This window comes from Psammomys obesus, unplaced genomic scaffold, assembly GCF_907164565.1.
Source record: "Psammomys obesus unplaced genomic scaffold, mPsaObe1.curated_primary_1811, whole genome shotgun sequence".
NCBI lineage: Eukaryota > Metazoa > Chordata > Mammalia > Rodentia > Muridae > Psammomys > Psammomys obesus.
The window spans coordinates 3,361,704-3,385,414 of NW_026587556.1; the positions used below are offsets into that span (position 1 = coordinate 3,361,704).

At 46.3% G+C, this 23,711-nt stretch overlaps 1 protein-coding gene across 2 annotated transcripts in view; it reads left to right on the forward strand.

Annotated features, from left to right (window-relative positions):
* The window catches only part of Nid1 (nidogen 1), a 71,999-nt gene that overhangs the window by 10,741 nt on the left and 37,547 nt on the right, over positions 1–23,711 (forward strand). For both annotated transcript variants that reach the window (XM_055603939.1, XM_055603938.1), the window contains exons 2-6: positions 9,866–10,165; positions 11,242–11,468; positions 15,575–15,936; positions 19,804–19,953; positions 22,799–23,050. In XM_055603939.1, the coding sequence (XP_055459914.1) occupies positions 9,866–10,165; positions 11,242–11,468; positions 15,575–15,936; positions 19,804–19,953; positions 22,799–23,050 (1,291 nt within the window). The remainder of the gene's footprint in view (positions 1–9,865; positions 10,166–11,241; positions 11,469–15,574; positions 15,937–19,803; positions 19,954–22,798; positions 23,051–23,711) is intronic.

Sequence of the window (23,711 nt, forward strand, 5' to 3'; positions counted from 1 at the left end):
AATAAAATAAACTCTTTTCTCCACAATTGCTTTGGTCGTGGCATTTATCACCTAACTAGGACAGCATCCTTACCGCCATATTAATTTAATTATTTGAATTTTTTTTGAGACAGGATCTTATACTCCTGGCTGTCCTTGAACTCAGTATGTATGTAGTTCATGATAACCTTGAAATCCTAATTCTGCTGCCTTCACCTTCCAGGTGATGAGACTGCAAGCATGAAAGGAGAAGCAAAACTGTCTAGGGAACAAAGAAGACTAATGGATGGGAGATGGGAGGAGAGTGGGGCTGGGGGTAATGTTACATAAATGCTGGAAATGGCCTTATGCAACCTTGCATTAAAAAAATGAAACAAAATGAAACAAAACAAAACAAACCAGAACAAAACAGCTCTGTTTTTTGCTGTGGTGGGGCTCCAGGAAAGACAGGAAGTAGAAAGCATCAAATATGAAACTCTTGCCCCCTCGACGTTGAAGCTTGAATTAAGGACCTCTTATAGTAACAGGCTCTCAGGTGAGGTCCTGGTGTCTCCATCCTAGGGCTGAGGAAACACACAGCTCTCCCTAGAGATTAGGGCTTCAAAAGGGCCTTTCCTCTCTTCCCTGGTCTTCTAGAGGTAGAAGGATAAAGGTAACAGTCTTCTTTCCCGCTCTCTCTCACCTAATTTGTTTTATTTCACGTGTATGAGTGTTCTGCCTTCATGTATACATGTGCACCACATAAGCGCCTGGTACTTGTGGAGGTAAGAAGAAGGCATCAGCCCCTGCCCTGCCCCGCCCCCAAAACTGGGCTTTGAAACGGTTGTGAGCTGCTATGTGGGCTAGGAACCAAACTTAAGCCATTTGGAAGAGCAGGCAGTGCCATTATCTGCTGAGCTATTTATCCAGTGTCCAGCCATCTTTTCTTTGATGGTTAAGATGTAAAGACCTTGACTCTTCAGCTGCATTCTGTGGCCCAGGTTGGGTGGCACCCACTGTGTAGCGCATGCTCGCCTGGAACTCATAGCGCTCGCCCTGCCTCATGGAGCACTCCCATGCCTGGCTGGCAGCCATTTGTGAGTGTCAGAAGGTCATCCTTGGTAGAGATTTGTCACAGAAGAGATGAGCAAGTGATCTAAAGTCTCTCATTAGACGAAAACTGGGTTAGGCTGAAAAAAAAAAAAAAGAAAACAACCCAAAACCAAATGGCGACTGTAACCCGGGGCTGTCCCTGTCTTTATTTGGTAATCCCTTTGTTTCTATTTCTAATTTAAGTCAGAGCCATTTTCTCTGGCTCATGAATTAATGGGAAACATTTGCAGTCTGGAGTACTGAAGGGTTCTGCACTTCTACCGTCTGGTCTCCGGCAAGTGAAGAGCTGAACTTTATTTATTTATTTTTTTTTCTCAAGCCAAGGGTGAAGGAAAAGAGGCTCTACCCACCTCACAAGGCTTCATGAGTTGTTACAGCAATAACTGCTTGAGACAGGAAGGCACAGTAGCTGGAGTTTTTAGGGGAAAAGCCAGGGATTTGGCAGCTTCAATTAGTCAAGCCTTGCCATCTGTCTTGATACACCAAATAGAGAGACCAGTAGTGGCAAGGGGCAAGTAGGAGATTTGGTCAGAGTAGCTGTGTTGAGAAGAGGAGCAGGTAAAGGGAGCTGGTGACCCCAAGTTGGGCTCCTGGCTGGAGTGTTAGGCTTCTATAAGAAGGAGTTAGGACAAGAGGTATGCATATCCCAGCATTCTGGTCTAGGTGTGGGCTCCTTGATCATTGTCTCAACTCTAGATAACCAAAGGAAGGTGTTCTCAAAGATGTACTTCCGGGGACAAAATGTCCCCAGGGAGATGCTCACTTCTGTTCCAGGGTGCAGCCTCACCCTCACGGATACTTGTCCTCACTGGGGAGCGGATGGCACCAACATGGAGATGCTCTGCTCTGGGAACTGAAGGTGGCTGCAGGTTTAGGACAAGGACCTGTCTCTGTGCTTTGAGCCTTGAAGGGGAATGAGATGTGTTATATAGCAGAGTCAAGCAGGAAGCTGACTTGAAGCCTAAATGAAGGAGACAGACCAAGATGAGCCGAGTGTGGTGGCGCACGCCTATAATCCCAGCACCCGGGGGTGGGGGGGACAGAGGCAGGCAGAGCTCTGTGAGTTTGAGACCAGCCCTGTCTACAAAATGAGCCCAGGACAGCCAAGGCTACACAGAGAAACCCTGTCTTGAAAAACAAAACAAAACAAAAAGGAAGACCAATAATGGTACGTTTTCATTCTGCTCTTGATTACCTTGTGGGCTCAAATGAGGAATCAGTGCTTTCGGGCAGAAGGGTCTAAATACCTGTATTGCTCAGATGGTCAGTGAAGCCCCAGATTTATCTCTGAAATCAATTTCCACCTCCACTGTAAATAGATTCAGTTATTTTCTGGACTTGTTTTTCCAAGTGTTTTTTTTTCTTTTCATGGGCCCTTCCCGTTTTCCATCTTTTTCCAGCTGAAAACATGAAACTATCCCTTCACCCTCCTCATGCGACCTCCACCTTCAAGCTCACATAAAAACAGAAAGATGTCTGGGTATGCCTCCTGCAGGTGTGAGCTGCGGCGTCACCCAGTGGCTGCGTGAACATGGTTAAGTTAAGGGCCTGCCGGTTCTCTGTTGCACACGTGTGGATAGCCGACTTGTAATGGGATGCCCATTATGTTAAACTTTTACACATGTGCACAGCCATAGGCGAGGACCTCACACTCAGCGCATACTCCAGACATCGCTTCTTCTCTTGCCATCATTTATCCTAAATTGTCTGAGCCTGAGTTCCCGCCGTCTCCCACCCAGGGCGTTTGCTCTCTTCAAGTTTTCATTGTCTTCCCTGTGCAGCTGCTTGTGGTTTTCCAGCCACTCTGTTTCTTCTTTGTGTCTACCTCAAGCATTCTCTGACCACACTATTCTGGAGGCAGTTTTCCCCCCAGGATTGTTCGCCGCCCTGGGGACTGCCACTAGTTGCATTTAAGCCAAGAGAGATGGTGGCGTCAGCTCACTTCCCCTCTGTGCATTAGTGTGGAATCTGACACGATTTCTGTGCCCTGACCATCTGCACATAGACTGCCCTCAGTGATTCTTGATGTCGGTGTGTTTGCATTGACGATTAAAATAAAAAAGTGAGACAGGAAGTGCTTTTAAAACAGGAAGCACCCTCCATTCCAAGTGCCTCTGACCACCTCCTCTGCAGTTGAGCTGAAACAATTAGATGTAAGTGGTTCCAGCTGTTACTGGTGCAGGGCTTGTGTGTGTGTGTGTGATGTGATTGACCTGGGTTACCCCAGGGCAGGTGGTAAAAAGGTGAGCAGTTTGGTGTGTTTGAGGCTGAGGCTTTAAATCCTTCAGTAACCGTATCGTATCTGCATATCTCGAGCAGTGTCTGCTTCTGTTGACCCGCTGAAATGGATGGTTTGCAGCGATTTACTTTTTTACCCCATAATTCAAAGCCATTAAGTATCTTTCTTAGGCAATATTGTGTTAATTTGAATTAAGGCGTCACTGGAACTTTCAGGGCAAGAGAGCTCCAGCAGTGCCCCCCCAAACCAAGCCACCCATTCACCATGAATGAAAGAGTTTAGTAATGCTAAAAGGTAGAGAAAGGAGGTTTACTCATTGTGGCCATACTGCGAGGAGGGACTGATAAAGAGGTACATCAGTCCTCAGTCTACCTTCTAGGTGCTTTAGATTCAACAGGGGAAAAATGAAAGCAGGGAGCAGGAGTTTTGTAATGTAACCGCCCCACAGAGGCGTGATCTTGTTGATTGTGGTATTCACCTTGATTCTGTGAGGTGGTCCGAGTCCTTATGAAGGAGTTGGTCTGGCTCCTACCAAGATGCTCACTCTTGCTTGAGCCTCACCACCTCCTCTTGGGGGCCAGGGTCTTGTCCCAAGAGGGTCTGCTGTTGTGGAAATTCAGAGGGATGCAAGAGGAACAGCTAAAGCTCCTGACTTGTTCTCCATCCCTTCAGGCAAAGAGCAGACAGGCCAGGCTTCTACCCATTTTGTTACTCCTCTGTAACTCTGTGACTGTTTCAATAACCACACAACATTAGCAGTTACTGTTCTGTGATTAGACGGGCTTTCTCAGAAACATGCTCAAACTGGGGTATTTGACGTTTTGTTGTTCGCTTTTTAAAAGTCTTTGAGTGTATGTGTCCATGTGCATGTTCACGTGAGTAAATGTGGCACATGCGTGCCACAGTACACGTGAAGTCAGGTACAGGACCTCAGGTACGGGACTTCAGTCCCCAGCGTGTTTGAGATAGGTCTCCTGTTCTGCCCTGTGCGTGTTAGACTGGCTGTCCAGAGAGCTTCCAGCTCCCCACCTCCTCCCTATGGAAGTGCTTATGTGGCAAGCGCTTTACCCCAGGCCGTGTCTCCAGCCTGTCTTGGGTTCTTTTGAGATAGGGTCTCATGTAGCTCCGGTTAGTCCAGAACTCTCTATGTAGCTGAGGCCAGCTTTGAACTTCTGATCTTCCCCAAGTGTTGGGATTGCATATGAACACCACCACACCTGTTTCGTGTAGTGCTAGAGGTTAAAAGCCAAGAAAGGGCTTGATGAGTGCGAGGCAAACATTCTATGAACTGAGCTATGTTCCCAGACCCCTGTGTCATTTTTGAAAGCAGCACAGTTTGGTGAACGGAGAGTTGATGTCTGCTGCAGAATGTTTCTGTTAATATTTGTTTTTTCTAGACTCCAGCGCTGTGCTGGGGTACGACAAGGCTATTTGACTTTTGATTAACTCTAGTTACTAGGCATTACTTTTGCCGCAACCTTCTGCTGATTAGCCCAAGGCAAGTGACTTTCCTGATCCCTGTGGCTAGGAGGCTAAAAAGGAGGCCTGGAAGGGAAGGGGTGCTGTGCAGGGATGCTGACCCCTTGTTGGTTTTTGTTTTTGTTGCTTGTGCTTTGGGTGTCACGGCCCCAAAATTTATTGCAAGCCTAATGTCAAGGAACTCTTCTTTATGTTTTCTTTGGGGAGTTTTACGGTTTCAGGCCTACATTTAAGCTTTTAGTTTAGTTTTTTCCAGTTAGTTTTTGTGGGTGCCATAAAACAAGGGGCTTACTTCATTCTTTTATATGGGCATACCCAGTTTTCCCAGCACTGCTTATAGAACAGGATGCCCTGTGCCCGTGGTGTGTTCTTGGCAGGCTTGTGAGATCTCAGCTGACTGTGTATGTTTAGATTTATTGCTGCCCCTCCCCTCTTCTTCATGGGCCTCTGAGTCCCTGTGTGGTCCATTTGCCCCAGAAATTTGTCAGAGTTGTTAGGAGGCTTGATGGTGCTAGTCATTTCACACTGTATATACCTTGTGTTTGTTTGCTCTTGTGGGTCCATTATACCCCACAGTAGCAGGGAAAACAAAACACACGCAAAGATAATAGACCAGGCACAATTCATACAGATCTTTAGTGCTGGCTTGTCGATGGAAACCACTTGTCCTCATTCCTAAACTTTAGCCCAATCCTGTTCTTTATTGCTCTTGTGAAGCAGTTTCCTCTGAGGCTGTCATGGCCCCTGCCTTCATGAGACAAAGACAAAGAACTAAGCAAAACAGCCCAGGGATACTCAAGTCTATGATAACTACAATGAGCCTGCTAACATTTCCTTGGAGAAGGAATCATTTCTTCAGTCTGTTTCTGCCCTATCTGAACTGAATAATCTTTTTGCTTTATTTTATATTTTTTTGAAGATTTATTTTTTTTAACCTTGTATGGCAGTGCATGCCTTTAATCCCAGCACCCAGGAGACGGAGGTAGGTGGACCTCTGAGTTCTCACCCAGCCTAATCTACATAGTGAGTTCTAGACCATCGGGGGCTACATAGCGAGGTCCTGTCTCACAAATTTATTTTTATTATTTTTAATTATGTTTATGAGTATGTGTCTGTGTGGCTATGTGCACATGAGTGCAGGCAGAGCCCTCCCACCTACCCACGAATAAATTTTCCTTCATATGTCCCCAGGAAGAGTCATGCAGCAGTTATCTCTTTGGAGAAACTAAGCTTATCATTACAAAGTTTCAAATGTTAAACACTAGAGTAGCGTGAACTCCCACATACCCGTTAATCAGCTTCAACAGTTACTGACCTATGACTCAGGCTGCTTCATTTATAGCCCCAAATGTTTGTAACATTCCCTTCCCCACCCCAAAATGGGTTATTTTAAAGTAAATCCTAAGCATTTTATTTCCTTATAAATATTTTGGAATGTATCTCAAAAAAGACCCTTAAGAATAGAACAAAACAAGAAAATCACAGTCACATCTAGACACTGTAATTTCTCTCCTCTCCTTCTGTCTCTCTCTGTCTCCCTCCTTGTCTCTCTCTCCCCCCTCTTCACTTTCTCCCCTCCCCCCTTAGACAGGGTCTGGCTGTGTATGTAGTCTTGGCTGTCCTGGAACTCATAACTATATATAGACCAGGCTTGCTTTGAGCTCCAAGAGAACCACCTGCCTCTCCCCTGAAAGCTGGAACTAAAGGGCGTCAACACACATGTGGCTTCTTTCTTTTCATCTGACTGGCTTAAATCAGAATCTAGTCAAACTGCATTTCATGTATAAACATCCTTCTTAGGATTTTTTTTTCCTCTTAAAGACAGGGTCTCATATAGCACAAGCTGGCCTGTGTAACAGAGGATGACCTTGAACTACTGATTTTCCAGGTTCTAGCTCCCAGTTGCTGGGATTGCCATACCCTGTGCTGGGAGTCCTGTAAACAGAGACTCAGCATGTGGGTTGCCTCGTGTGCTGAGGGGCTGCAGGACTGCTATGCACTGGTCTATGTGATTCAAAGGGGCTCACTCCAGGCATTTCCTAAGCATCCTGCATGTACAGAAATTGCTTTTACTTCTGGTCCCTGCCCTATAACCTGGAGGAAGTCAAGACGGGAAGGGACACAGACATCAGGCAATGTGTAAGCTTTGGAGCAGCCGTGGTGACTAAGATAGACAGTCACTGACCCCCCTGGTTGACGACTGCATAGGGTAAGGGCCTGCAAACAGGCCTTAAGGAGACAGGAGGCAGAGATAGACATTAGGCAGAGAGGAGGAAGGAAGTTTAAAGAGCCTGCCCTGGATGTTAGAGGAGGTTCTCTGAGCAGGCGCTACTTCACAGGATGAGGTCAAGGGAGCCACAGGGAGTGCTGGGACTACTTACTGGAAGGGAGTTAGCACGGGAAGAGTGAGAAAGACAAAAGAACCAAGGCTAGCCCCTGACACATGAGACACTCTCAAAAACAAAAGAAAACAAAACAGAAAATAAACCAAACAAACCAAGATACCTCCCAAGTGTCCCAGTTGCTACAGGTGAAAGAGTGTAGCCACAGCCAGCTGCACGGATTTCCACTGGGTGAAGAGCTTCATGCCTAACAGGAAGAAACATTGTTTCCCCAAGCTGGTTGTTCTTTAACATAGTTCCCCCAAAAAAAAGTTTAGAGGGAGAAGTTTGAAGTTCGGAATCATCGGCAACCCGTCTATTTAGCTTCCTGGCATCCCTGCCTGAGTTTGGCTTTCTTACTTCGCACAGATGCCTGAGTTGAAGGTCAAGCTGGCTGCAGAAACGGCTTTCCACATTAATAATTGTGTGATCTTGGCCTCAAATAGTCACCCAGTTTCAAGGTTCTTGTGTGAAATTTGATTTCTGAGGCAAGCATGCCTCGTGAAAATAGAATCATTCCAGTGCCCAGACTGCAAAGAATACATGGCTCCAGGAGTGTTTTCAGGGTTGTTGGATAATTCTTGCATTTCCCTGGGAAATAGTCTTGTAGAAGGGAGCTGTCTATGCGTGGTCTCCATGGGACCACTTTCCACCAGCAGCCAGTCTCCGCCAACTCAACTTCTGGCGTCTGCTTGAGAAAGTGAGCCATTTCCCACGCTCCCCGGTCAGAGAAGCTGGGATGTTAGATGCTGGGGGAGGGAATGATGCTGAGAACTGAGCTGCAGGGGACTGAGCCCTGCCTGAAGACTGCCATCTCTGCAGACTGACTGTCAGTGTGTTCTAGGAGAGTCTTACTGTTGCCAAGGGATGGAAAACATGTCACTTGAGGAGTTACTAGCCCAAGACGTTTATAAAGAGAGATGTTTTTTTTTTTTTTTAATGGCTGGGGATGTAGGTCAGTGGGCCTGGCATGCACAAAGCCCCTGGTTCCATTCCCTCACACAGTGTAAACAGGAAGTGGTAGTGTATACCTGGAATCATAAAACTTGGGGAATAAAGGCCGGAGGGTCGGAAGTTCAAGGTCAGGAAGCTGGGAGGATGGCTCCGTAGTTCAGCACATGAGTGTGAAGCCCCAAAGTCAATTCCCAGCACTTCAGTAAACAAATAAGTAAATAAATTAGTAAGTAAATTAATTAATTAATTAATTAAAAATAAGGGATACTTTTGCTAAGTTCCAAAGCTCTAATCATTGTTTTTTTCTTTGTTTGTTTGTTTGTTTTTCCAGCCTAGGCTATGAGCTCCGCTGTGTTTAACCTTCTTACCAAGTTCTGGGGAATGAAAGATTCCGTGTCCAAACAAATATATAAAGTAGAAAGCAACCTGTCCTCTGGCTTCCACCTGCCCTCTCAAACATAGGAGTAACAATGCTTCATAAGAACTAGAAAAGATTCTGAGAATTATGTACATGTCATGATTAAGCTGGCCTTGAACTCACTATGTAGCCGAGAATGACCTTGGGGTCCTCCTGCCCCCACCTTCCCAGTGCTGTGATGGCAGACATACACCACCACGCGCAGTTTACACATTGCTGGCAATTGAACCCAAGGCCTTGTGCGGCCAGGCAGGATGCTGATATTGATACAGCTGACAGCTGTAGCCACAGTCCTGAGATGGCCAACCTCCGGTCATCTTCGGGGTCAAGATCTTTGGGTCAGAGATCCAGTGATGTCACTTGAATATGGTGACTTTGTACAACTTAATTACTTGACCTAATTTTCTCACCAGAAAAATATGGGCGTCAGTGTCACCTTGCCTTCTGGTGTCTTCCCGAGGATCGGGCACTGTGTGCATCGTGGGGAACGCTTACTAGTGTAGCTGGTCTTCTAAACACTAAGCCGGTCTTGTGCTTGAGGGCGCTATGGCTGCCCATGCAGGTGTACTTCTTAACACATGCATTTAGCATCTGTGGTATCTTTTCCCTTCCTGTGGGCTCCTCTAAGATGGGGCTGTATCCAACCCCCTCCAGTACCCACAGTGGTATAACAGTCCGAGTGTGGAAGGCTTTACCACCTTTGCCGAGTTAATAATTTGTATCATGTTGGCAGTCAACGAATCACTGTCATTCATCATTTTGGTCAGGAGGTCGCAGAAGGGACCACCTGCCCATACTGTGACAGCAGGCTCTCTGCAGTCATGTCCTTGTCCATCATTCCCCCGCCAACCTTTCCGGAAGACAAACACTGGTTTTGTCAGAGAGGCTCATCTTCTTCTCCAATTCTGTTTGTGTACCATGGGCAGCTACAAGCTTTGGGGAAGCGAATGCTTCCTGTGTTAGTTACGCTCGTTTCTGCTGTGACCGCCGTACCTGACAGCAGCAACTAAAGGAAGAAGGAAGGACTTATTTTGGCTCATGGTTCTAGTGAGCTTTTATTCCATCGGAGTGGGGAAGGTACTGTAAAGCATCGTGAAGCTGCTCCGTCTGTGTGATGGGAATGCGTGGCAGATGCCGGTCCTCAAGGTGGGAGCTAGGAGCTCCTTCCATCAGGCAGGCCCCAGTTGCTCTCGGTTCCACAGCCTCTGAAAACAGTGCCACCAGCTGGAGAATTTGTCGGGATTCTTTTAAAATCAAACCCCAGCATTCCCCGGTGAGGTGTTCCTCTTTGCATTCCCTCTAAACACACTCTGTTCCCTACAGGTCACCACAAACGGCATCATCGCCACGAGCGAACCCCCAGCCGGGGAATCCCACCCTGGAACCTTCCCGCCCAGCTTCGGCTCGGTGGCGCCTTTCCTGGCTGACTTGGACACAACAGATGGCCTGGGGAATGTGTATTATCGAGAAGACTTGTCCCCCTTCATCATTCAGATGGCAGCGGAGTATGTCCAGAGAGGCTTCCCAGAGGTCTCTTTCCAGCCCACTAGCGTGGTGGTTGTCACTTGGGAATCTGTGGCCCCCTATGGAGGGCCCAGTGAGAGCACCGCCCAGGAAGGCAAGGTGAGTGCACCCCAGATGGAGACGCAGTTGTCTGCTACGTCGACTGTAGTCTTTGGGCTGCTGGTCTGTGCTTGTTGCAGTGGACATTGTGCCTGTGCTGTTGCTCAAGACGGGAAGTCTGGGGAAAAATCCGGGAAGTTGCTTGTTGCAGGTCAGCAACCCGCAGATGCTTATCTGTAGGGCTGTCTAAACCTGCTTCTGTGACTATCCGGGGTCGAGAAGGCCAGGTATTTGAGGAGATTGCTCCATGGCAAACCTATGCCTGGGAAATGGTATTCCCTGCATATCCCTTCTTTAATTGAGAAGGAGTGTGAAGATAGCTTCTAATCATATGGAGAAGTGATTAATAGGGAACGATAGATATCAAAGTTCTGCTAGCAACCTGCTCCTGAGTGAAGAGAAGTCCTTTAGTGAAGAAGCTGCCTTAATAATATTTAATGGAACGATCCCCCAAACTTTGGCCATATCTCCTTTTATCACTGTCCCGCACAGGACACATAGCATTCCATAGGACACACTTTGGAGAAGTCTGTGGGGAGGTCTGCATATCCCACAGTGCTTTGCCTGACCCAGCAATACTGAGATCTTGCCTGCCTCTTGGGACTAACCCACCAAAACCCCATGAACCCTCCCTCTCCAGTGGTTGTACCTAACTCTTATGTTTGCCTTGAGTTCGCCTTTTCCTTTGTTCTGGTATGTTTTTAGCCCACAATATCTTGTACACAGGTGGTTTGTCCCTGAGATGACCTCCTCCTGATTGGATGCTCAGGTTTTCCTGGGATGCCCTGACCAGCAAGGACCTCCCCCAACCCAGGCTCTGCCCAGCACAGGACATTTTCTCATTTGACCCAAGTGTAGCACCCTGCCTCTCTGTTACAGCATCTGTCCTCAGGCTAGGCCTTGTTTTGTCCATACAGCCATCTCTCCATGTAGACTGTACATTCTCGGTGGCAGAAGAAGGAGGCAAAGCGCAGCTGCCTTTCCACTGTCCTGGCTACGGAGCCCAGTGAACAGCATGCTCTGAGAGTGTGTTTGCATTGCACAAAGGTTAACTGACTTTTAACTCTTCTTCACAGAGAAACACCTTCCAGGCTGTTCTGGCCTCCTCGAATTCCAGCTCCTATGCCATTTTCCTTTATCCTGAAGACGGTCTACAGTTCTTTTCAACATTCTCAAAGAAGGATGAAAGCCAAGTGCCAGCCATGGTTGGCTTCAGCCAAGGTTTAGTGGGAACTCTATGGACGAGCGATGGAGCCTATAACATATTTGCCAACGACAGGGAATCAGTTGAAAATTTGGCCAAGTATGCATATTCCTTATGTGTTCTTCTTCATTAGATTCCCTCTAGTAATATTATTGTATATTGCTTTACCCAACAAAATGTAATAGGTATTACGTTACTTAAGAATGTGCCTGTAACTTTAATTTTATATAGAGATATTTAAATGATGAACCTTTATATTCAGCATGAAGAGGTAGGTGTGTGTGTGTGTGTGTGTGTGTGTGTGTGTGTGTGTGGTTGCTGGGAATTGAACTCAGGACCTCTGGAAGGGCAGCCATTGTTCTTAACCTCTGAGCCACCTCTAGCTCCACCCCTCCCCCCTTTTTGGTTTTGAGACAGGATTTCTCTGTGCAGCCCTAGCTGTCCTGGAACTCACTCCAGATCAGACTGGCCTCAAACTCATAGAGATACACCTGCCTTTGCCTCTGAGTGCTGGGATTAAAGGCATGTGCCACCACTGCCCAGCGTGGGTATTTTTTGTTTGTTTGTTTTTGTTTTTTACATTTTTACCTATATGTGTGGGAGTTTTGTACCACATGTCTGTGTACTGCATGTATGCAGTGCCCGTGGAGACTAAGAGAGCATTGGATCCCCTGGGACTGAAGTCACAGATGGTTCTCAGCCGCTACATGGGTGCTGGAAATTGAACCCAGACCTTCTGGAGGAGTTTCTAGGACTCTTCATTTCTGAGCCATCTCTCCAGCCCCAACGGTTTGCTGTTCAGAGTTCATCCTCATGCAAAATTGTTTCTGCAGTATTCCCTGAGTCTGAAGTCAGAAATGAAGGTCATTCAAACCTGTGTCCTGCCGGGAACCTAAGCCACGAGCTATTTTTCGTCACACTAATGTAACACACTTTTTTTTTTAAATCAGTTCTTTACACTCAGTGAAGCCTCCTCCTTGTAATGCTATTGTAGATTTGACAGAAGAGAGGGAAAGCCAAGATCAATGTTTTATTTGATTCTGCTTTGTTTTGGTATTTTGAAACAGGATCTCATATAGCCCAGGCTGTCCCCAAACTTTCTACATAGGTGAGGATGACCTTGAACCCCAGATCCTTCATCCCCACCTCTCAGGTGATGAGACATTGTGCCTGGCTCCCAGGCACATTTTAAGAATGAAAATCTTATGTCTCCCAACAGTTAGCCTCCTGCCCCCATTTTGTCTGCTCAGGTCTAGACTAAAGTTCTCCCATCTTTGCCAACTGCTGCTGATAAATGCAGAACCACTGACTTTACGAAGTAGGAGGAGCCCTGAGGCGGAGTGCATGCCCTGTTTTGTGGTGTAAATATTTCTGCTGTGGCCATGACTTAAAATGTCAGAGACATGAGTGCTGGAAAATGAGTATCGTTTGAAGAGTTTTGGGTACCTCTCACCTTTTAAAACTTATGATTTAGTGTGTGTACCTATCCTATCAGTACTGAGGACTGAATGTAGAGCCTTGTGTATACTAGGCATGCATTTTTACCATTGAGCTACATTCCTGGCACTTAATTTAGCTTTCTTACAGTGACTGTCTTTCTTTCTTTCTTTCTTTTTTTTTTTCTTACTTTTTTTTTTTGGTTTTTTTTTTTTTTCTAACTTTTTTTTTTAGGTTTATTTCTATGAATGAGTGCTCTATCTGCATGTACACTTGCATGCCAGAAGAGGTCATCGGATCCCAATATAGGTGGTTGTGAACCACCATGTGGTTGCTGGGAATTGAACTCAGGACCCCTGGAAGAGTAGACAGAGCGCTCTTAACCTCGGAGCCATCTCTCCAGCCCCCAGTGACTGCAGTTCTTAAACAGATTGGAATATTTCTCCAAAGCTTAACAGCTGGCTCTTCCCAGTGTATAATATGACCACTTTATATAATTTCTGAAAGGAATGCTTCTGATCACAGATAAGAATAATTAAAATGCTGGGTCAAAAATTAGAGGTTAGGGTCACTCTGTTGTATTTAGCGTGTTTACTGCCTCGGAGTTTTGGATCTCATTTGCCTTTCAGAGTACGAGTACTGTTTTCATACACAGGTCCCCTGACCAACATGGGTGGGTGGGGTTCCCCTCCCACCAACCAATTCTCGATTCTCTGGATGCTTGGCTGAGTGTCCTGTAGTTAAGATCAGGTCTGGCACCAATTAGCTACCTGGAATCCATGCAGACTCCACAGCTCTACAGCCTCGTCCCATAAGGTGCCCCCACCTCAGCTGCCGGTGCCCAGGTCCTACGATTGTACCTGGGCTTCTGACCACACCAGTGTAAGGCAGTTTTCCCGGCTCTGTCTACTCTCAGGCTCAGTAATTTAATAGAACAGCTCACATAGCTCAGAAAAGCCCATAACGTTACTATCCCCAAGGAAGTATAAAGAACCGCTTCAGAGGGCTCGAGATAGCTCAGCAATTAAGAGTGCCTGGTGCTCTTCCTGAGGATCCTAGTCCAGTCATCTGCATCCAAGTCCAATAGCTCGCAACCATCTGTAAGCCCAGCTCCTGGGGAATCTGATGACCCCTTTTGGCCACTTTGGGAATCTGCATGCTCATGCACATATACATATAGATGCGCACACACACACACACACACACACACACACACACACACACACACATAAATAAATAATAAAACAAATCCTAAAACAAAAACAAAAACCCCACAGCACTAGAGAAACATTTCAGTTGGCACAGGACCTGGCTGCCATTCCCAGAACCCACATAAAAAGCCAGGTGTGGTGGTGTCTGCTTATAAATCTAGCACCGGGAGGTTGAGGTGGATGGACTCCTGCCATTTTGCCAGCCATCCTTGTCTACTTAGTGAACCCCAGGGCAGTGAAGTACCCTGTCTCAAAAAAAAAAGAAACCCAAGGTGGATGGTACCTGAAGAATGACGCTGGAGGTTGACCTCTGGCCTCTGTTTGCTTGTGTACTTGCACACAGTGCCCCTTCCCCCCTTCCACATCTATACACCAAAGAACACACTGCAGTAACAGCAAAGGAAGAAAGAAAGGGAGGGTAAGGAATGGGGTGAGTTGCTGTGGTTTCTTACCCTCTCTTCGTTTCGCCTTCCAGCACCTCCCTTCACACACCTACCCAGCAAATGGCGTTTATTTTGAAGTTGCATCATGTGGGGCAGTTGACTTCACTGACCATAGGTGATGGACTATGTTGGAAGCCCGAATCCTCCCTGGAAACGGGAATGGAACAGGGCTGGGAAGGAGCAGAACTTTCTATCCTAGTTTGGTCTTTTGGCCAATGGGTTTAGTCAGTTAATGAGATGATTTAATAATAAAAGTGACCTTTCTATGCTAATGAGATGAATAATAGATAACAAAAAGCCATCTCATTAGCATAGAAAGGTCACTTTTATCACATTGGAAATTCCAAGGGTCAAGGGAGCTCCTAGGGTCAGGCGCCAGGGATAAAAACCAATTGTATGTTCTGTGTGCATACAAATATCAGCCATGCATGGTGGTGCATGCCTTTGATGTCAGCACTCAGGAGGCAGAAGCAGGCGGATTAAGGCCAGTCTGGTCTACAGAGTAGGTTCTAGGACAGTCAAGGATACAAACAGAAACTATCTCAAAAACAAACAAACCAAATAGATTTTACTCCATGCAATGAAAAGACAAAAGTGACATAAATCTCTGGTCACTTTGGCTCATGAGACAGAGCATATAAACAGTGACTAGCATGAGCTGGTGGCATTTAGAGTCCTCAGGGTCCCGGGATGGTACTAGAGGGTAAGCTTTTTTTCTTCTTCTTCTCGAGACATGGTTTCTCTGTGTAGCTTTGGCTGTCTTGGACTCACTTTGTAGACCAGGCTGACCTCGAACTCATAGAGATCCACCTGCCTCTGCCTCCCTGAGTGCTGGGATTACAGGTGTGCACCACAGAGCTAGCCGAGGGTAAGCTCTTCATGGTGCTGTGTCTACTTAGACTCAGTCTCTTTAAATAGTCCCTGCCTGCATGAGCTCTTCGATGAATGCACATGGCACATGCTGCCATCCTGGGCACTAACCCTTGCAGAGAGTAGACCCATGCCACAGGTTTCCAATGGATACAGGTTACCTGAGCTCTTCCCGAGCTTGCTTGGTTAATAGGGGCTGCTTGTGGGCTTCGGCCTATTCTCAAGATCCCTTCCTTGCCTCTAGGAGCAGCAATGCTGGGCACCAGGGTGTATGGGTGTTTGAGATTGGGAGTCCCGCTACTGCCAAGGGCGTGGTGCCTGCAGATGTGAACCTGGACCTGGATGACGATGGAGACTACGAGGACGAAGACTACGAGCTAGCATCCCCTCGTCTGGGCCTGGAGGATGTAGTCACCCAAAGTCCCAGAGGGGGAAACTCTGACCCACACAATGTGCCCAGGGTCCTCTCTCCTGGCTATGAGGCTACAGAGAGACCCCATGGAGCCCCCACTGAGAGGACCAGATCTTTCCAATTGCCAGCGGAGAGGTTCCCCCAGCAGCACCCCCAGGTCATTGATGTGGATGAAGTAGAAGAAACAGGAGTTGGTAAGACATAACTGTTTTACAGGTTGGAACTTTTTTTTTTTTTTTTTTTTTTGCCTGCTTGGATTTCTAGACAGGAGCTAGCTAGTGCAGGTTGGGTCATGTACCCATGAGGTGGCTTTCTTGGGAGCAGGGACTGAATTATCTCTCTGAAGAGCAATTGGTGCATAGGCCCAGTGGCTTCCAAGTGACCCAATGATCTTTTAGGATTAGAGCTTTGCTTCGAGACACAGTAGGGATATGCCTCATTTCAAGATTCCTCAAAATGGATCCTGTTTAAAGAGAGTCAGGGCCAGGAAAAGATGGCTCAGCAGGTAAAAGAGCTGATGACCTAAATTTGATATCCCAGAGCCCATCTAGTAGAAAGAGAGGAATGATTCCCCCAAACTGTCCTCTGACATACACATACAAATAGATGATAGTTAGATAGATAGATAGATAGATAGATAGATAGATAGATAGATAGATAGAGTTGTAGGGTTTTTTTTGTTTTGTTTTTCAAGACAGGGTCTCATTTACGAAGCTCTGAATGGCCTGGAACTTAATATAAACTTGGCTGACCTCAAACTCTTGGAAATCCTGCTGTCTCTGCCTCCCCAGTGCTGGAATTAAAACCACACACTACCATAATATGGCTAATACTTTTTTTTTTCTTTAAAAATGTCATTGTTGGCTGGACAGTGGTAAAACACACTAACCCTATCCCAATACTTGGGACGCAGAGGCAGGTGGATCTCTGTGAGTTGGAGGCCAGCCTGGTCTACAAAGTGAGTTCCAGGACAGCCAAGGTCTACAAAGAGAAACCATGTCTCAAAAACAAACAAAACCAAAACTAAAAGAATGTCCTTATTGAGTGCTGTTAGCCCAACACTATAGATGCTGAGGCAGGGGAACCAAAATTTCCAGCTACATAGCGAGTTCCAGTCCAGCCCTGGGATACGGTAAGATCCTATCTCAAAAACCAAAAAGAGAAGGAGGAAAAGACTTTAGAATAATATTGTAAAACTCAAGTTTCTTATTTGTGACTCCTGAGATGTATTCACCCACCTGAAAAAACATTCCAGAAGCTCCTTTTGGCTCTTCGTGCAGCTTTTCTTTCACATTTTTTGGTTTTGGAACTCAAGCAGCTGATTAGTTTTCCTCTTGTCATTTGTAGAGTTGCTTTCTAAAGACCTTTCTCTCTCTCTCTCTCTCTCTCTCTCTCTCTCTCTCTCTCTCGCTGGGATTAGAGGAGTGCACTGCACAGTATGGTATATTCTAATCAACCATATTTGTCAAGTATTTCCTACATTTTGTGAAAGCTCACTTGAGCATCCCTTAAATATTATAAGGGATTCTCCAAATGTGCTTGTGTTTTCCTTGAGGCTGACCTATAACGGTTAGTTTTAATTGTTTACTTTGAACAGTCACCTGGAAAGCGTGTTCAAGAAGGATGTCTGCCTCGGGTTCACCTGTGGGTATGTCTGTGGCAGGCTGTCTTGATCGCCTTGATGGGTGTAGGCAGCCCCAGCCTGAGAGTGAGCGGCATCCTTCCCCGGTTTGGGGCGCTGCGTTGTATAAGCGGAGAGAAAGCTAGCTGAGCAGAGCCATATGTGCATTCATTCCCTTCTGCTCTTGATTGTGGCTGTGGGATGACTGGCCACCTCACATCCCTGCCTTGTGCAATGGGAGTTGCAAGTCAGAAAAACCCTCTTCTCTCCTAAGGTGTTTCTCATCAGATTTTTTTTCCCTGATGGAGACAGGGTTTCCTTGTATAGCCTTGGCTGTCCTGGAACTTACTCTGTAGACGAGGCTGGCCTTGAACTCCACCTGCCTCTCTTCCTCAGTGCTTCGACTAAAGGTGTGTGCCAGCACTGCCCAGGATTTGTCAGAATCTTTTAAATCATGGCAACAAGAAAACTAGGACACTCATGAGGGATCTTTTTTTTTTTTTTTTTTTAAAGGACTTATTTATTTTTATTTTCTGTGTATGTGTTTTTGTTGTTGTTTTGGTTTTTCAAGATAGGTTTTTTTGTGGAACCCTGACTGTCCTGGACTCACTTTGTAGAACCAGGCTTGCCTCAAACTCACAGAGTTCCACCTGCCTTTACCTCCCTTAGTGCTGGGATCACAGGCATGCGCCACTGAGGCTGGCTGTGTATGTGTGTTTTACCTGCATGCCTGGTACCCTGAATCCAGAAGAGGTCATAAGATTCCCTGGGAACTAGAATTACAGATGGTTGTGAGCTGCCATTCAGGTGTCAGGAATCAAGCTTGGGTCCTTAAAGAGCAGCAAATTATCAAACTCAAATAAATGGGAGAGATAGAACTTTTCAATGTATCGCATAGGACTCTGTACTCTTTCTACGTAAGAGGTCATTTTAAGACTTCTTAGAAACATTTAGTTCTCAGCACTCTGGGAGGCAGAGGCAAGCGGATCTCTGAGTTCAAGGCCAGCCTGGTCTACAAAGTGAGCCCAGGACAGCCAAGGCTACACAGAGAAACCGTCTCAAAAAAAAAAAAAAAAAAATACCATTCCTAAATATCTAAAATTTATGTTTATGAAACTGTCACATTTATTTACTCCCCAACAACAAATGGTGGTGATAGTAGCTGAAGCCTGGACTTGAACTTAAAATGTATCTGTGACAGATGGCTATTTTTTTTTCTTGTCCCCTTTCCCAGTTATTTCACTGTTTATTGGAAACATCAGCTGTCTGAGGCCTACAGTAACATTCTGGTGCTGTTTAAATAGTTTCACTCAGATATACCAAACAGCAGGACCCACCAGTGGGGTATTCCCGGCTGATCTCACGTAATCAGAAAGCTCTCAAGTTTACTCGGGTGTCCTGGGCTTCAGTCTCTTCAGTCATCTTTATACACACTGGAAATTCCAGGCAGCTGGAGCCAGTAGAACTACCTGAGGATTAATTACATCATTTTCTATCTTTTCTTTTCTTTTCTTTTCTTTTCTTTTCTTTTCTTTTCTTTTCTTTTCTTTTCTCCTTCCAAACCCTCTCATGTTCATCCCTGCCTTGCTCTCTTTCAAATTCATGACCTCTTTATCTCTGTGTGTGTGTGATTTCTATAGTGATCAGCTTTTGAGTATCAGAGCTTCTGAATTACCCCTGAGGGAAAGGGGTAAGAGTGCACACACACACACACACACACACACACACACAGATTATGTAAAGAAGGTTAAATGGCATTTTAATATGTATTTTATTACACAAGAAATTATTTATGGAAAGAAAGACTGGGGCTGGGGTGTAGCTCTGTGGTGGGTGTTTTTCTAGCATGCACAAAGCTCTGACTTCTGCCCCTAGCACTCCATCAACCAGGCAGAGTGGCAAATGCCCGTCAGCCCTGTACTGAGGAGGTAGAGATAGGAGGATCAGGAGTTCAAGGTCATTTTCAGTTCCTTAGTTTGAGGGCCACCTGGGATACAGGAGACCCTGACTTCTCAAAAAAAAAAAAAAAAAAAAAAAAAAAAAAACACCCACAAAATGTGGTGGGGATAAAAGCAGCCAAATGAAGCTGCTCCTTCTGACCATATTAGATGACCACCACCTAAGATTGTCACTGGGTGAGGGAACCTCATATTGATTGACACAGAATACACGGCGTTGTGACAGTTTTTAAGCATTCATATTTAATGATTTCTCAGCTTCTTTTAGACTTGTTTCTGTCAGTGGTCTGAGTTATGAAGCCCTACCTTTACCCAAATGGCCACACTCATGCCAAGGGCTTTAGTCTGCTGTGGTCAGGCTGGCCCCTTGAAGGTCTTAGATAGATTTGAGTGCATTTGGCTCCAGGGCGCTCGTGCGGAAGTGCCTCTCAGGCTGGAACGTGCAAAGCTTTCACAGGCCTGCTTCCTTTCTCTCCGAACAGTATTCACCTACAACACAGGCTCCCAGCAGACGTGTGCCAACAATCGACACCAGTGCTCCGTGCATGCGGAGTGCAGGGACTATGCTACTGGCTTCTGCTGCAGGTGTGTGGCCAACTACACGGGCAACGGCAGGCAGTGCGTGGCAGAAGGTGAGCATTTTCAGCTTCAGGGAGAAGGAGAAGGTGTGGCTTTGGGTCTTGGTACTTGGCGCCCCGCTCTCTGGAACATGTAGGGTTTGTTTGTTTTGTTTTTTTGAACATGTAGTTTTTAACGATATCATCTCTCTTACCTTCTCTGATGGGCATTCCTTCCAGGATGTCCAATGATTTTCGATACGGCACGTTATCTTGTTTTCCTCATTTCTGGGCTGACAACCGTCAGGAGCCTTTCTCTCCATAGCTGTCCCCTGACTGCAACAGAAAAGACCCAAGTGTTGAGACGATGCATCCAGGACCAGTTGTTCTCCCCGCATTTTTAAATTTTATTTTTTTCACTAATAGCTTTGTCTCTGGAGTCCTCAGTGAGCCGTTTGCTTTTGAGACAGCATCTTGCTGTGTAGCCCGGGATGACCTCCGACTTGAGATTTTCCACATGTAGAGTGCTGGGGCTGCAGCGTGTTATCCAGTATTTGACTTGAGTCTCTAGCTCTGAGGACATTCATTACTTGTAGATCTCTCTCCTTTCTCTCTCTCTTTCTCCCTCTCTCCTTCTCTTCCCTCCCTCCCTCCCTTTTTTCCTTTCTCCTTCTCCCCGCCCACATCTCTGTCCCTCCCTGTCTGGCTTAGATCAGGGTATGTAGTGGGCTCAGTTTTTCCATTGCCCCCACCTCCTTTCCTCAAGTCCCTAAAGTCAGAGCATGCCCACAGGGTGTTGTCCTCAGTCCTGGCTCGTCAAACCCAATGCACATCTAGCTCCAAAGCGGATTCCATGATAGCTGAGGTCAGCTTTGACTTCTGTCCCCAAAGGACTGGCTAGTCCCTTCGCCTACATAGTCAGAGGAATCTTCTGTGTAAGTCTAAGGGTTCTTGTTACAGCCATTAGAGACCTTTGGGGCTATAAATTAGAATGAAAAAAAAAAAGATAGAATCTTACTATAATCGACTCGTTTGTCACAGGCCACTTTCACGTGTGCTTAATGGAAGACTTCAGTTGATCAGTAAAATCTCACTAATTAAGATCTAATTGGAGATATGTTTTCTGTTTTCCGGATTCCTTGTCATAGCTGTCCTGAAATCAGTTGTTTTAGTTTGCCACATTTAAACACACACAAATTGTTTCCTTCTGGGTCATGATTAAGGAAAGTGAGGTTTGTTTTATTTTCATCTATCTTCAGCAATGAACCGACACACAGTTTAGATGTCACATTAGGTTGGAAAAATGTTTTTAATTTTGAAGTATTTTCTATTTTCTTCCAAATCCTGTCACCCCAGGGGTGGAGTGCTTTTGACTATTTGTGCTAGGCTTGGCTTTTATACCTTTCACCCTAGGAAAAGCTTCCAAAATCCACATGGAAGTACATACCCTTTCTTCCTTCTTCTCTCCCTCCCTCCCTTGTGCTGGGTATTGAACCCAGGACCTTGTGTTTTCCAGGCAACACTCTATATCAGCTGAGCCATTCCCTCAGCCCAAAAGCATATTCTTAAAGAGCCACCGCGCTAGCTCTCCCCTCTCCCAAATATCAGAGCTAAAAATGCTGAGCAGACTTTGGCATTGAGCTCAGGCATGACAAGCTGTTTGGCCATGCATTTTGACATTATGTATGCTTATAACTGCTTTATGGTGTGAATATTTGTTGGATTCTTGCTACTTAATTTTTTTTTTCTTTTCTTTTTTTAATACAGCCGTGGTGCCTCATTCTTATAATCCTAACAGTGGGGCCTCGGGGTGGCTGTAAGTTCCAGGCCAGCTAGGGCTACTGAATGTGAGAGGCCCTGACTCAAAAAACAAGGGAAATAAAGCTAGCTTAGAGCCTAGTGGAAGCACTTTATTTGGCTTTCTTAACTTGGCTTCCTTCCTTGTTTCTGTAATGTTCTCAGAGTGCTTTTTTTTACCCCCTTTGTCCTGCAAGGGCCATAGCATTCCCCAGTGTAATGACACAATGATGTCCAAGTTACTTCATGTCAGATATGTCCTGGCTGATTGGTGACCTCGTTTAGCAGCTTTCCTCAGAACGTAGATGACACTCAGGAACATATCCCCGTGTCTGGGAGGGGGTGGAGGCCATGTTCCTGATCATTCACAAGCTAGAAAAATAAATAAGAAATTTCCCCAGTGGCTGAGAGTGGACCGGGGGTGGGGTTCAGTGGCAAAGCCCCGGGTCAATCTCATCTGCCAAAGGAAAAGGGAAAAACCTTCAAGAATTTAACTCTCTGCAAGGTGGCCTTTCACTTATATTTTCCTTCAGTTTTCGTTCTTACTTTGCAGTATAATTCATGTGCCTGTGTGTGTGTGTGTGTGTACTATGCACGTATGGTGTTAGTGTGTACATACATATGGAGGCTCGAGCTCACCAGCTGGCCGGGCTGACCAGCCAGCCTCAAGGATCCTGCTGGCTTCCCTCTCTATCCTAGAGCTGAGGTGACAAGCGTGCATTCCCACGCTGGGCTTTTTGTATGGGCCCTGGGGTCTGAACTCAGGTCCTTACGCTTGTGTGGTGCTGGGACTCTTACTGTCTGTCATATACAACTGTGGGTAGATTTTACTCTGTCATCAGTCACGTGGGAGAAATGAGAGTTGCTGGCAGCCCTGAGGCTCCTGGTGCACAGGTGGGTACCTAGAGTTCTGTCCATCTGTGGCAGCCACGTGCAGCAGAGACAGGAACCTTGGAATGTCTGTGGCTTATGGCACACAATCACAGGTATAAGTATTTTCATGTTCCCAATAGCCATTTCCCACACAGTGTTACCTCTTTGCTTTCCTGATGAGTAGACATATCCTTCTCTTTGGAAGGTAGGGGAAAGTCGTCTTCACCCTCTCCCCTTGTTTCTGGCCCAGGCTCCCCTCAGCGGGTCAACGGCAAGGTGAAGGGAAGGATCTTCGTGGGGAGCAGCCAGGTCCCTGTGGTGTTTGAGAACACTGACCTACACTCCTACGTGGTGATGAACCACGGGCGCTCTTACACAGCCATCAGCACCATCCCCGAAACCGTCGGCTATTCTCTGCTTCCCCTGGCACCCATCGGAGGCATCATCGGATGGATGTTTGCAGTGGAGCAGGATGGGTTCAAGAACGGATTTAGCATCACTGGTAATGGATCTCCCCATTTAAAACAGTCACAGGGCAGGTTTGGAACCCCGAGTCTGCACACACCTGGAAGCATTTCTCCTGTGGACAGAGGCCCCTAGTTCTGCCTCAGAAATAAGGGCAAAGAAAAAATCCATGGACAGCATATTAATTAGGGGAGGCCACGTGGAGGTGTGCTTTGATGGAGGAATGGTTTCTTGATGGGGATTTAGAAGTTTCCACATTTGGTGCTGAGGAGATAGCACAGCCACTAAAGTGCTTGCCTGGCAAGCATCAGGACCTGTGCCCATTGCCTGGAACCCACAGTGTGTGCTTGGGAAGCAGAGACAGGCTCCCTGGGGCTCGCTGGCCAGCCAGCCTAACTGGGGAGCCCCAGGTCCCAGTGAGAGACTCTGTTTCAAAAAACAAGGTGGGTAACTTTTGAGAAAAAAACATCCAAGGCTGACTTCCGGCCACCACACACAGCCTTACACACGGGTGTACGCTAACACCCGCAAACATGTACACACCCTTTCCCATACCAGTATACCCGTGTCAAAGGTGTGCTTGCACATTTGCGCTCCTGCACACAAACCTGAACACACAGACACCCGCCTCCCCTCCCCCCCATCTTCACAGACCTGCACACAGACATAGACAAGTCCCTAAGGTTGAACAACTTATC